Raw genomic sequence first — 14,918 nt, 5'->3', positions numbered from 1 at the left:
TTATTAATTATTTTTTTTAATATAATAAATTTTATCATTACTGTTTAAAATATTTAATTAATAAGATATATGATAATAATTGAATTGGGTTCCATAAAAAAAGCTGACTTCAATTGTGGCCAGTTTAATTTAAAAACTAAAATACTGCACCGATTGTGGTAAAATTTATATAGGCCAATCTGTAAGTATATTTTTTCAGATAAAAAATATATTTTCTGTCGTTTCTGTCTACGGTTGACTGGTAGATAATGTCATATGTTGTTAAGTCTGCCATTTATATTATCTGGGTGTAGGAAAGTTAATTAAATAAATAAATAAAAAAGGAATATTCCAAATCGGTTTACAACTGATAGATTTATGAGCTAGCAATATAAAAAAAATACAATCGATTTGAGGACCTCCTGTTTGATGTCGGTTCAAAATAAGTTAATATATCTGTACTATATATGCTTTCTAAGAGAGCATTTAATATTTGGGAATATATTAACAAAAACTAAAAAGTGTTTCTTAGTTGATAAGTTCGATTGCTTTATTTGAAATACTGACTGTCTGATCTAAGTTTTTTATACAAACAGCCTAGCAAGTAGCCAAGCATACGGTCCATTTGATGATCGCGACCGCCATAGCTCATGAATATATACTCATGGCCACACAGAGCAAAGACGTCATTTACGTCTGGCTGAGCCTTATCGTATCTTGAACCAAAGAACCTATCAAGTTTGCCGCAATATCTTGCCGAAAATTTAAATGTTTTGTGTCTACTTGAAGTTATTTATGATACTAATACAATACGTACGGAACTAAATAAAACTGTTTATATACCTACACGGTTTAAATGTATCATTTAAAATTTTAGAGTTGTATAAATAGAACAAATGAAACATTGGAAGATATTAAATTCTTCTAATTAGAATATTACCTAATTGATAATACACACACTACCAAGAAACTCGAGCGTATCGAGTTAGTTGTTAGGTGAGAAGTAATTAACATAATACAGGTAACGGCTTGCATTAGTCAGTTTGAATGAAACCTCCGCTGTAGTAGTGTCTCGTTTCATGCCTTATCAGCGTTATCGAGGGGTGATACGTAAACGAAACAACAACGATAAGCGAATGTTTAATTTTCGTTTAGTACACTCATGAAAATTAATGTCTGCGATTGCATTTTAGTTGCATTTTTTACCTAGTTAAAGTCAGCCGACTAATAGAAACATTGTGTCTTGAATGGTGTTAATAAATTGTAGTTTAAATTAAGGAAAATAATATCAGGTAAGTTTTTTTTTTTTTATACAAGATGAAGTTTAAATACATTAACATGCTTTTACGGAAGTTCTACTGTTAAAACCAAATACAAACATGAGTCAAATCATATTTGTCATCTTTCTACCAAAAATATTAATATATGATAAATGATAATTAATATGATATGACGATTTTAAGTCTCCCACACTATCTTGATAAATTAAGGAAGCGCTGTATTAGTATTAGAGGCCCAAAATTTTTTGTCGTTTTTCTACTTGCTCTTAAAAGATGCTAATAATATTTTATATATACCACTGAGGCAAATAAGTATACGCATCAAATCATAAGCATCAAACAGTAACCTGCTTGATGGTAAGCGGTTACTGTAGCCTATGAACGCCTGCAATATAGGGGCATTACGTGTGCGTTGCCATACTTGAAGAAACCTCTTTACCCCTTTTTTGAAGAACCCCATGCTATAGTCTCTTAAAAAATCTCGACAGGAAGCTTATTTCAAAACCTGAGCGTTCGTCGGAGGAAATATCTCTGAAATCGCACTGTATACAATGTATATTTAAGTTCTAAGTTATGGGGATGAACTCCTTGTCGATGGCGAGCTGTACAACGTTAGAAAGTAGCCGTAGGAATAATATTGAACAACTTCTTTAAGCACGGTCCGTTGTATGTACATAGATAAAAAAGATTCACCTTGTACATATGTACAAGGTGAATCTTAAAAGGTTAATTAGTCCTAGAAAGATAGCAGCCTTTTAATAATTCCAGCATTCAAATAGACTTCATTTATTCTAGTTAAATTTAGAGTCTGTATATATATTAAAGCATCCATTACACGATTATTTCGTTGTCTGTTTTGGCAAACCACTGTTGACTGTTTGACGCCGTTATGTCTCTTTTTCAAGCATCGTAATATACATAATCTTCCATTCCACAAAATTATTCCATCTTCAAATGACATATCGTAAAATTATTTTACCACAGTTACGACTGCCATTCATGGATAACTTACTATGTAAATCCTACTGGAAATGCATCATGTAATAGCTTGCATTCAATTTTAATGATAAAAAATTCATTAATGTATAAAAATGAATTTTTTATTTATTATAAAATGTTTTATTTCTTAGATTTTATTGTATTAATAGATCTTCAAAAGATGCAAGGTTCTTATTTTGTCCGATTTTTTTACGATTATCTTTCGAGATAGGTCTAAATCGATTTTTACAATTCATTTTGCAGTCGATGAGTTTATTTCTGTCTGTATATTATTTATAAACTGCTTATAAAAAACTTATTACGAATTAAAATTTATATGTAAACACATTTACGATGATGGGTGTCTACGAAATATGTCTCTGTAGGGTAGATGTCGATTGAAGTCGTTTCATTTTTGCGGAGCGATAGGATGTACTTGTTTCAAAGTCATTAAGTGTAAATTTTTATCTGTCAAATAGGACTTTTATAATACCTCCGATTAACTATTGTATATACTTCTTTCAATAATATTAGGTGTTAATTTTATCTGTCAAATAGGACTTCTATAAACCCCTGATAAATTACTGTATATAAATGTTTCCGTTCAATACAGTGTAGTTACATGCGTTCATCATTTGTAATTGTGCGAGTGTGGCAAAATATATACCAAATTATTATTTAATAAATATCTTATTTTACACACATACATAGTGTTCTGATAAAGTTAAATTATTAATTAATAATTTATTATTTTTATTAATTAATAATTCTGAAAGTATAAATATTGGAAGTAACAAAAACTTAAAGTTTTAATGAAAGTATTGTTTACAGTGAGTATTAAATATTGCGAATAGATTTTTATAACAAATTAAGAGTATTCATAAAAAAGTTTGGTAACCAACGTCGCAATTATCAATAATTTTCAAAAGCAACTGAACTTTTTCAATGTTCCTGTATGATTATTTATGTACACTATTAGCAACTAAAACGTTATTCATGCAATAATATTAAGCTGTTTCCTATTAAGCTGTTGCTGAAAATTTGGATTATAATACAAAAATGACCTGGAAACATTCTTAAGCAAAATATGAAAGAGGTGAAAAGTTTTTAATAGTCGATTTATGTGCAAGATATTTAATGATTACCGTTTCCTAGCAGAGAATTTTTTAAATATTTAGTCAGAAGCATTGAAAAATGTTCAATTGTTTTGAAAATTGTCAAATAATTGCTACATTGCCACTAAAAGTTATAACTCTCTTAAGTTGTTAGATAATGAGAGAAATCAATACTGTCTCAAGTCAATTATTAAATACGATTTACTGCAATAGCCGTGTAGGTCTCGGCATAGAATAGGCCACTCCTTCTTTTCTTGTAAGTGTCGTAACACGCGACTAAGGGAGCTTATGGTGTAGGGATAGGCAGTTCCTCTTAAAACATCACCAAAAGCCAAACTGCTGTTGCTAACCCGCCTGCCAAGCTTGTCAACTACTGGTAAAACCCTTCTTATGGGAGAGGCTATGTTCAACAATGGACAGTTAACGGCTGATATGACAATTTGCAATAGGTATCATAAGATTCATTAATTCATAAAAATAGAAAAACAATGCACTGGTAGACCAAAATAATACCCATTTTAAGGGTTAAGACATTAAAGCTGTATATATTTCTGATATTTGTAAGAGTAATTATTGCCGCGTGAAGGTACCAATTATAGCACGAAAATTTTAGGGATATTTTTGCTGTCACATTAGTGGACAGCTACCAGTTTCCATCTGATATGTCATTGGATACTCTTCCAAGAGACTTTTCTAACTTTGTTTTCACGTATTTTTTTCTGAATTATTAAAGTATTGGCTATTTTAAACTGATTTAAAAAATTAACAATAAAATACATTTTCATCAATTTTAAACTAATTTTGTGGACTGAAAAATGATAATGTTAAATTATCAAAATAAACCTTCCAGATAATCTTTGTAAAAATCGAACTTATTGTTATCGTACCCCACTAACTAATCTAATTTGTTATATTGATAAAATCAATAATTAATTTGAGATTATGACATTACGTAATTTTTGATGCTATGAGTACATACGAATACTATTTTTTATTTACCTCCTTTATTTCTTATTTACTATATATATATATATATATATATATATATATATATATATATATATATATATATATATATATATATATATATATATATATATATATATATATATATATATATATATATATATATATATATATATATTATCGATAAGAGAATAAGAAATGACTATAAATATCATTGAACGAACATTAACAATGCCTTGTAGTTGCAACACAATGATAGAAATGTTGAAATACTTTTTTTTTATATATTTATATTATGCATAGAAGATATTCAGACTAATGCAAACAGTCATGCTCCTGAATACAGATATTTGTATTGGGGACTGAAGTCTTGTACAAAAACGTAACACAGCGATTTATTTTTTCAGTACGATCATTTTTATACTATTGCTTAAAAATTTTAATATGGATTTCGACCTATTTATCGGTTTGGTATGGTCAGTAGTATCAAGCTATCAATATATTGATTAATCGGACAAACCTTGCTATCGTATCATTATTATCGTGGCCAACGTTATTTGTATTGATTTTATTGTTATTTACCTTTTAATATTTAGATTTTTGGTTATTTTCGTACCAAATTTAATTCCAAGCAGACATTAACTGATACCTTATGTACTTACTTTTGTTTTGTTATTAACAATATCAACAAAGATACGATAGTGTAGTCCAAAGTACCAATAACATTTGCATAAAATATGTATTTAATATTTTACAATATTCATTTGAGAATTATATTTTGTTAATATTTGTACAAAAGTCGATTGCTTGGGTACCTCTGTCCCATTTATATTTCTACCGTGAAGCAGTTGTGTTTGCATGGTTGTGTTTCAGTTTGAAGGGTGGGATATGGCATAAATTTACAGGCTACAGAGGAATAACATCTGAGTCCTCAGGAATGGCAACGCATGGGGGGTATCATGGGCGAAACAGTATACTCTGTTATGTCCATGATCCATACTGCTCATGTCTATAGGCGACGGTTACCACTTTCCATCAGGTAGGCCGTGAGCTTGTTTGCCATTCTAAGTTGTAAAAAAAAATATATTATTTATTTTATTAGTATACCAAATTAATCCGTATCATACAAGTAACCGGTATTAACTGGTATTAATAGTTTTTTTTCTCTTTATTATCATTCTAGAGTTATTTTTATCATATTAGCCGTTAATTGTCCATTGCTGAACATAGGTCTCTCCCATAAAGTGGGGGTTTGCTAATAGCTGCCACGCTTGGCAACCGCTGTTAGGCTTTGGTGATGTTTTAAAAGGGACGCTGCGACTTATCCCTCAATCATTAAGTTTCTTTAATCGCCTCTTACGACACTATGGAAAAGGAAGGGGTGTCCCATTCTGTGCCGGGACCACACGGCAGTATACTAAAATATATATATGTACATTTTAATCTACTGTGGTCCATTGCGTATGAGATTTGAAGAAGTTAAGAGATTTCGAAAAAGAAGTATCGATATAGATTAGACGAGTTGTTAAAGTGGATGAAGCAAGGGATAAATGTGAGGAGGTTTGGTAACCCCGCCTGCGCTAACGGGATACGCTGGCGAAGCACCAGTGAAGGGTGATAGATGAGAATGAAAACAGGCCAGTTAGCCTATCATGATGAATTCATCAGGAATTAACCATTATAGTTTCCAGGGTGAACCACGAGGAGGTCGACCTGGTTGGGTATATTGGCATAATAAGCATTAGGGGTAAAGATAGTTAAATTGATAATATTGAAAATTCCCAAAATTAGATATGAGATAGTAAGATTTCGATTTTTAGCAATGTTAATTTTATGTTGAATTGTTATTCTTATATTTTTATAGTGACGAATTGCAAGCAAAATGACAATTAGACCGCTATCTGCAAGTCTCCAAAAGAAGGCCAATGAAGAACTCAATGAAAACTCTAAAAGGGTAGAATCCGACATAACAGCACTTAGAAGTTGGTTGACGAAACAACCGCATTTGCACTTGGTGCAGCCCTGTAAGTTATACTATACTTATATGTAATATTTAATTTAGAAAATGTGTATTCACTTAAGATTCCATCTATCTATCCTATTTAAGAGCTGCGCTCTTGTTAGTGGTGCTTTTGCCACTCACTACGATTTTCAGGGAGTCTCTTCACCTCTTGATACAACACGACCAGCTCCTTCCTTGATCTGCCTGATGTAACTATGCCTTGGTCTCTATTATATTATAATGTTCGTTGGTACTATTATAATGTTCGTAAAATCGTCGTGTCGTATCAAGTCTCCCAATATATTATAAGATACTAGTAAGTTTAAGATTATTTGTCTCAATTTTTTTTTACAACTATGAAGTTGAAGCGTCGATGTTTCTTGAATTTTCCATTTTTAAATTGGTCATGCATTTACATTTAAATTTCATTAATAAACTATTTCCAATAGTAAATTTAAGACTCATTGAATTTATTCTAAAGAAAGGATATATTTCATTTTGAGAGTCACTCTACTTTTCAAGGGTGTGGAGGTATAACACCTTAGTATGGAATGGCAAAGCATGATATAATACATCACTTTATAAAATAATATCACTTATCAATGGGCGGAAGATTAGTTTTTATGCTATTTTAACTTTTATAAAAAACAGCAAAAATGCAATTGTGTCTTTTGTGTCAAACTCAAGTTCGCATTTATAATGTTAGGAAGAATAATTATTTCAATATCATGCTTACTAATATTATAAATTTAAAAGTGAGTTTGTTTGTTTACTAAACGGCGTAACCAATCACTATAAAATTTGATATACGCCTAATATACGAGATACAGAAAAATATGTATAGTCTACCTTTTATTCCGGTCAGTAAACATTTTTAAGTCATGCAGATGAAGTGGCGGGTAAAATCTAGTATTCTATATATTATATTATATAGATGGTATGCCTGTATCCATTGTCAGACTGGAGCAGTACATAAGTTTATGTTTATATATATACCTATTACGTGAGTAACAAGGATGTTAATTTTATAAGGTAATTAAATACGGAATATTGTTCGATTTTATTGAGTTATAAAAATTCGATCGTTGCCATTTATCTAATATTATTAGATAGCTCATCATCATTTCCATTGGTAACCATCCACTGCAGAATATAAGTGTTCCCCATAAAGGGGAGTTTTGCCATGAAGTTGCTGATGCTTAGTAGGTGGTTTGGCAACCGCAGTTAGGCTTTTACGAGATGTCTTAAGAGGGACGCTGCTGCCAATTCCTTTACGATTAAGTTGAAGGAAGGGATGGCGTATTCTATGCTGGGACCATACGGTTAATTTATTATTCGATTACAATATTTTGAATATAATTAAATAGATCATAATAATTAGCATAATCTCTTTTAAAATGCTCTTAAATACGAGTATAGGAATTAGTTAAGAACGCTATATAAATGACATATTATATGTAATTATTGACTCCCGCAGTTTTAAAGTTTCAAGACAAAGTTAATTTTAATTTAACGAGTTCGGAAATCAAAATTACATATATTCATATCATTGTGGTTATAATTTTAAGCTAATACGGATTTTAGTGATGGATGTTAATACGAACTGATAAGATAAAGTTTACGTGTTATATGTCTTTAGTTTTTATTGTTAATTTTATAATTAATAATGTTCGGCAATTGGAAAGGTATATATGTGTAAGTATAGGGGGAAATGGAATAATTAGAAATAAGGTCTAACTACCTCATTAGTGATATGTCCTTTTTATTTAATGATAGTGAAATGGTCACCCTGTCTGCGTTATCGGTATATGTTGGCTGGTCACCAGTGAGGTATGATAGGTGAAGATAAAAAGACAGGCCCATCGTGATGAATACACCTGGAAATTCAGCACAATGGTTTCCAGAGGAGACCGCGGGGAGGTCGACCTGATATATACTACCTGAGGGTATATTACTAGTAATGGTGTTGATAGTCCCCATTACTAATACCATTACCAAACCTAATATACCCTATTAAGTCGCCGTCCTTGCGGTTCCCTCAGGAAACCATCGTAGTGAATTCTTGTTGAATTCGACGAGATGGGCCAATTGACCTGCTCTCATCCTCATCCAGCATGTCTCACTGATGTCCCGCCATTCTTTATTGATCGCACAGCGAGGTTAAAATTCTATGTTCGCTAATAAAAAAAATATAGGTATAGTTATCTTTGAGTTCATATATATTCATGTATTTTATGCATTAGTGTTGATACCTACACCTCGGAAAGAATGAATAATATGTTTATGCATGTTTATAGTCTTATTAAGTATTAACTTTACTCGTGGCTTTTCTCGCGTTAATATTAATTTTCTTCAATAACTCCAACAGTATAGGTAGGGATAAAATTGTTACAAAAAAATCCACCCTCTTTGAGGAATAGTCTGAAATAAAAAAATATGTATAAATATACTTTAATTATAAATCATCGTCATCATATCAGCCTTTAACTGTCCACTGATGAACATAAGTCTTCCTCTTGAGAGGTTTTGCCAGTAGTTACCACGTTTGGCAAACGGATTGGCAGTCAGGCTTAAGAGATGTTTCAGAGGGACGCTGCTGCCCATCCCTCGCCTTTCCTTAGTCGTCTCTTATGACACCCACGGGAAAGGAAAAAGTGGCCTTTTCTATGCCGTGACCACACGGGCGTACGGTCGGGTTAATTATAAATAATAAACAATAATTCTGCAAAGTTTAAAGCAAATCGGAACGCGCAATAAAATGTTTCATACATAAATTCCCATTCTCTATAAGTTTTTCACAAGAAAACGTGGTCTATAACCATCTCCAGGTTCATATTTATCTTTATACCAAAATTCATCTTAATCGATTCAGCGATTTAAGTATAAAAGCGTAACAAGCAAACAAACTCACTTTCACATTTATAATATTAGAATAATGCGATAGTTACTAAATTAACACTGACTATATTTACACATATGTATTATGTAGAAATAATCTTTTTGATTTTCTTACTAGTCAATCTATATAATGATTGAATCCAGGTATATATAATATAAATTGTTCAATCAGCCTTTACTGGAGTAATTTAGAATAAAATAAACATGAACAGTGACATCTGTCATGGCTATCCAAAAACAAATCAAATAAATTTGTGTTCAAGTTTGAAAGGAAAATTTTAATGTTCATGCTTCCATTTCACTAAGTAGTATTGGCAAAGTATCACAGATGTCGCTGTTCGTATATTTTTATTCTTATATATAATACTTAGGAAAATATACTTACTTTTACCTGTGACTTGATATGCATTATTTTAAAGTAGTATTACTAGTGAATTACACCATTTCTAAATGGCATAGATTTTAAGTTTGACCTTCACGAAAGTAACTGGTTTGATAGAACAAACGAGTACAGACAGATAGATAAACAAAAAATATAAAAAATATTGTTTTGATTTATGTTGTTTCTTCAAATACTTTTTTTCTGAAATAATTTCTATACGCAGATGTCGTCAATACATGATTTTATAAATTTAGTAATATAATAAATGGAAATAGTATTAAAAATTGTGTTTGTATGTTTGTTACTCTATCATGCTTAAACCTTTGAACGTATTTGAATGAAATTTAATACACGAGTTGGCTATATTCTAACATAACAGATTTAATATACTTACTTATTTCATTATGTATTATTACTTTATATACTTACTGATTCACGTGGCGTCGGAAGAAATAACTGTGCATGTAGTAATTATTATTATTTTTTATTCTTATAGCGGATCAATGGCTTATCGCATTTCTTCGTGGAAGCAAATTCAGCATTGAAAGGAGTAAAGAAAAATTAGATATGTTTTATACGTTGAAGACACTTGTTCCTGAATTTTTCTCAAACAGAGACCCACTTGATACTAGAATCCAAGAAATACTTAAGCTGGGGTAAATATTCTTATTGAAAACTTTTTCAGTAAATATTGATTATAGCTATATTATATTTTATTGCTATTAAAATAACTGTCTTTTAATAGCAGTTTAATACAAAAAACTAGATTACATATTTAGTTTTTTTGTCAGCTATTTGGCAAACAAGCATACAACATTATCTGCCATTATTAAAGCTTATTTCAAAAAGATATCATATGAAGAAAAATAAATGGTATGCCATCATCATCACATCCGCTGTTAACAGTCCACAGCAGAATTACATTTAAAAAAGTTAATGTTAATGAACTAAACTATATAAATGTTATAATTTAACTGAAATATTTACTTTGTATCTATAACATATCTATCAGTGAAACTGAACTTATCTATTGCTCTACGTTACTCTTATTATATATAATTGTAGAGGTAATAACAATTTAATATAACTATAGACTATAATACAGATAGAAGTCAATTTTATTTTTGTTCTTACTAATAAAAACAATTATAGCAGATGTATATTACATCTGCTATATTTGTTTTTATTACTAAGAACAAAAATAAAATTGACTTTGTAACAAGTTATTAAATTTTCTCTGTTTATGAGACTGAAACGAGAGTAAACCCTAACCTCAATTACAAAGTTAATTCATATATATATATATATATAGTTTCCATTACGATTGGTAACCATTCTTAATTTCTTTATTGTAGTGTTTTCTTGCCACTAAGAAATTGTGAAGCCGAAGATTCGTTTCGTACCAGTATAATTAGGATCGGTGTGTTCAACCCGTCCCAATATCACCTTACGGACTTGATAAAAGTTTCATTTATGGTCACTGAGATTTTAATGCTAGAAGATGACAACTTCACTGTAGCTGGTGAGGTATGAATATATAATAATTACATTTTTGCATTCTTGAATATAGGGATTATCTCTTCTGGGAATAAGATACGAACTGGGGGGCATACGTAAATGTGAACAAAATAAGACTAGCCGACTGTTAAATTAAATTTTTATTTTTCTTTATTTTCTTATATACTTTTGTAAATCCACTTAATATGCATATTGGGCTATAACGAAAATATACACAGACGGACTTATCCCTTGAAGGGATTAAATTAATATATGCCGTCTATTATTCGATTATTGCCTGTGAACTGAAGGTGTGATATGTTTTATCTGAGATTTGATATTAAAGAAAGATAGTAAGTACGTTGCTATCTTTTTATGTAATTAAGAATGACAAACAAGCTGATAGCCCACTTAATGGAAAGTTATTAACAGTTAACAGTCGCTTATAAACACGAATTGCACCAACTGTAGCTGTGATGCCCATTTCTGAATTTTAAGATATGCCTCTATACGTACCTATTAATTATACTATTTTTCTATTACATCCTTTGTATCGAAAAACAGTTATGCAAAGGTAGCTTCCGTATGTACGCATTAACATGAGTGCATAAAGGTATCCATGACAGAAAATTTTAGCGCTACGTCTTCTTTGGTAAAATATACTTTATTTAACTTGTGTTTATATTTATATTGAGTATATATTTTTTTCAGCAAGTCATTATTGATATGAAGGATGTAGGCGTAGGTATTTTGAGTCAATGGACACCAGCGCTGGCTAAAAAAGCAATAGCCTGCTTTGAAAAGGCGCTTCCAGTGCGTGTAAGGGGTAATCATATTTTAAATACGCCGTCAGGATTTGAGACGGCTTTTACTATCTTGAAAGCATTCTTAGGAGAAAAACTTAAGAAAAGGGTAAGTTTCACTATAACATTAAATATCCAGGTAAACGTGACACTGATGTACTTTTCTTGTTCACTTTTATTCTTATAATTTTACGTTATAATTGACTATATAATATTGGTGTGTATAAAAGTATATGCGATATGATTTTGAACTTTTCTGAGAAGTTTGTGCCGAGGAAGTTCCATCGAAAAATTTTAATAATAGTAATTTACCTCGTTATTTTTCATAAAATTATGAAAATATTATAGCATTAATTACTGATATTATTATTAATTAATTATAGTTTAATTGACATAAATTTATGTTATTAAATCTTTATAGAGAAAAATCCCGAGTCACGATTTTCATACCCGGTAATCTCAAAAGTCACTCAGCATTACAACAATTACAAACAAAATGAAATTTCTTTTATAATTGTTGTTTACTCAAACTTGAGGGATAGGATATTTTTTTATCTCAATGAGGAAAAATTTCCCCTAGCATCATCTGCCGGTACCAACGGGAAAAATAGTGCAGATTTGTAAGGTCAGCTAGGTTTTTATAAAACATAGATAAGTTAAATTCCCAATTGGACTTATTTTACAGATTCAAGTTCACAATCAAAATTATGAAGCTATGTACAAATCTATATCCCAAACAGTGCTTCCGAAAGAATATGGCGGTGATGACGGCTCCGTGCAAGAACTCACAGGTAAATATGGAAGTGTCAATATGTGACGCATGATTTGACAAAATGATACGGTAGGTTTAAAAAATAAATATGTAACGGTTATACAATCAGTAAAGTTTTATAATGTACACGAATACAATGTTTAGATTGTTATGTACTTACCGACTTCTCACAATTGTATCAATAATCACAAGTACGCAGGTAGATCTAGGCGTAAAACTAAGAGAATTGATTCCTATCATGGTCTTATAATTTTCCAGTAACTATAGCATCTATTGGCGACAATTACCACTTTTCATAAGACTATATATTACATAAGTTATTTTATTTGTAATTAATTCTAAAAAGGTGTAAAATATATTAAATATAAAACGGTAACAAATATTATCTCTGACACAAATCTTAAAAGTAGAAATGCATGGAGCCTGCAATTGGTGGAACAGCATACGTCTTTAGATCGTTATCATTACTTTTTATTAGATTAAGCTTGTATGGCAATTTAAATCTTAATTCATGGGACATATCCCATGTTTTGATGTTCGAAGTTAATCTCTAAAATCACTCTAGGGATTTTAATGAAATTTTGTAAATGTATATTGTTTTTTTTTAATGGGTGAGAGTGGTGGGACAGATGAGACAGTGAGAGATGTCAGATGAGGATGAAAACAGGTCAGTTAGTCCATCGTGACGAATTCCATAATACTTGACAATATTCTGATTAATTATTGTGGAATTCGTCACTGTGGTTTACAGGGAGAACCGAAAGGAGGTCGACCTGACAGGATATATTGTTAGTAATGGGGTAGTTGGACTCTATATTAATAACCCCTTTCCCCCCAATGATATATATTGCTCGAATTTAAGAAATAGTCCAGTTTTTATTTCGATAACAAAAAGAAGTAGGTGGTAAGACAACGTTTGCCGGGTCAATGAGTAGTATTATAAAAAGAATGAACCGTAAATTTAAAATTGGAAATTCAAATAATTACATATACTTATTTGTGATGACTATTGTTGACTGTATTTGAACTATAATTTGACCTTTGATGCCACTGGTGGAAAGTGGTAACCGTCGTCTATTGACATGAGCAGTATCATGGACATAACAGAGTATACTGTTTCGCCCATGATACCCCCATACGTTGCCTTTTCTGAGGACTCAGGTGTTATTACTATGTACCCTGTAAATTCATTGACATATCCCACCCTTCAAATTGAAACATAGCTGTGCAAACACAACTGTTTCACGGTAGAAATACGAATGGGACAGAGGTACTCAGGCAAAAGCCTTTTGTACATAGTCTCCCTCTGGTAAAAAGTATGGGGATGAACTATCTGTCGATGGCGAGCTGTACAATGCTAGAAAGTAGTCATGGAAGACAAATTGTTAATTATGATTATATTGAATAATTCCTTTGAGCACAGTCCGTTGTCTACAGATAGAAAAGATTCACCTTGATGTGTGTGTGCGTTAGATGAAATATTTTTTTGTTTATCTATCTATCAAATTATTATAAAGTAAATTTTGATTTTTACAGATCACTGGAAAGCTAAAGTAGAAAGTTACCGTGATTGGTTTTTAAGAGAAGAAAAGGTGGTCTCAGATGAATCTAAGAGGCCAGGCAAACCAAAAACATCCTCAGAACTGTTCGGCGTTGAGGGCTCGTTTCGAAAATTGGAAGTTGATTAATAATTTCGTTTTTTTTTTAGTAAATTTTTTATGTTTGTGGTGTCCTATAAATACAATCATCAAAATACATTAATACAGGAACAAGTATCAAATATATTTACAAATAAAGAACCATTAATTTTTTTTAAATTTGTTAACTAACTCTTCAAAATTGTATGGAAACTAGTTGATTACCTGTTTAAGTTCATAAATAAATTCACAATACATGTGTAATAAAGATAGGGAGCGGGGTTATGTGTACCTACAACATATAGAGAGATGAAGAGAGTTGAAAAGTTCCATGTAAAAAAAAACTGTTCAAATTCTATTATCACTACATCGACAATGCACTTTACGAAACATATATTATAGTTAGTTATATATATTACGATAAGTTATATAAGTTATATATATTATTAACATATATTATTATTAGTTTTAGTACAGTAAAGGTAAAACTGTAAATAGTGTTGTTTGATCATTAATCGAACAGTTAATAGTGCCAGAAACAAAATTTTGTTTAAAATTTTTATATAACTTTAAAAACCAAATTGTTTAATAAATCATAAATTCATCAAA

At 30.7% G+C, this 14,918-nt stretch overlaps 1 protein-coding gene across 2 annotated transcripts; it reads left to right on the top strand.

Annotated features, from left to right (window-relative positions):
- The first annotated feature begins 1,046 nt into the window (after window positions 1–1,046).
- On the top strand, window positions 1,047–14,918 carry LOC113516627 (retinol-binding protein pinta-like). Of its 2 annotated transcripts, none has more exons than XM_026901067.3 (7): window positions 1,047–1,271; window positions 6,183–6,342; window positions 10,097–10,256; window positions 10,956–11,127; window positions 11,809–12,009; window positions 12,586–12,691; window positions 14,209–14,918. In XM_026901067.3, the coding sequence occupies exons 2-7, from the start codon at window positions 6,201–6,203 to the stop codon at window positions 14,358–14,360; spliced, it is 933 nt and encodes a 310-aa protein (XP_026756868.2). In that variant the 5' UTR covers window positions 1,047–1,271; window positions 6,183–6,200; the 3' UTR covers window positions 14,361–14,918. The 2 variants fall into 2 exon arrangements, with proteins under 2 accessions (XP_026756868.2, XP_026756869.2); XM_026901068.3 differs by lacking the exon at window positions 1,047–1,271 and adding an exon at window positions 2,908–3,067.

This window comes from Galleria mellonella, unplaced genomic scaffold (assembly GCF_026898425.1).
Source record: "Galleria mellonella isolate WM207_F2 unplaced genomic scaffold, CSIRO_AGI_GalMel_v1 utg72, whole genome shotgun sequence".
Lineage (NCBI taxonomy): Eukaryota > Metazoa > Arthropoda > Insecta > Lepidoptera > Pyralidae > Galleria > Galleria mellonella.
Note: the sequence above shows the minus strand (reverse complement) of the source record. Positions and strands in the feature narration are given on the sequence as shown.

Bases quoted from the DNA above. Each gene is read 5' to 3' on its own strand.
- LOC113516627 (XM_026901067.3), top strand. From the start codon at position 6,201: ATGACAATTAGACCGCTATCTGCAAGTCTCCAAAAGAAGGCCAATGAA. The intron at 10,257-10,955 runs GTAAATATTCTT...TCTTTATTGTAG, and splicing joins CAAGAAATACTTAAGCTGGG to TGTTTTCTTGCCACTAAGAA. The intron at 12,692-14,208 runs GTAAATATGGAA...TGATTTTTACAG, and splicing joins CTCCGTGCAAGAACTCACAG to ATCACTGGAAAGCTAAAGTA.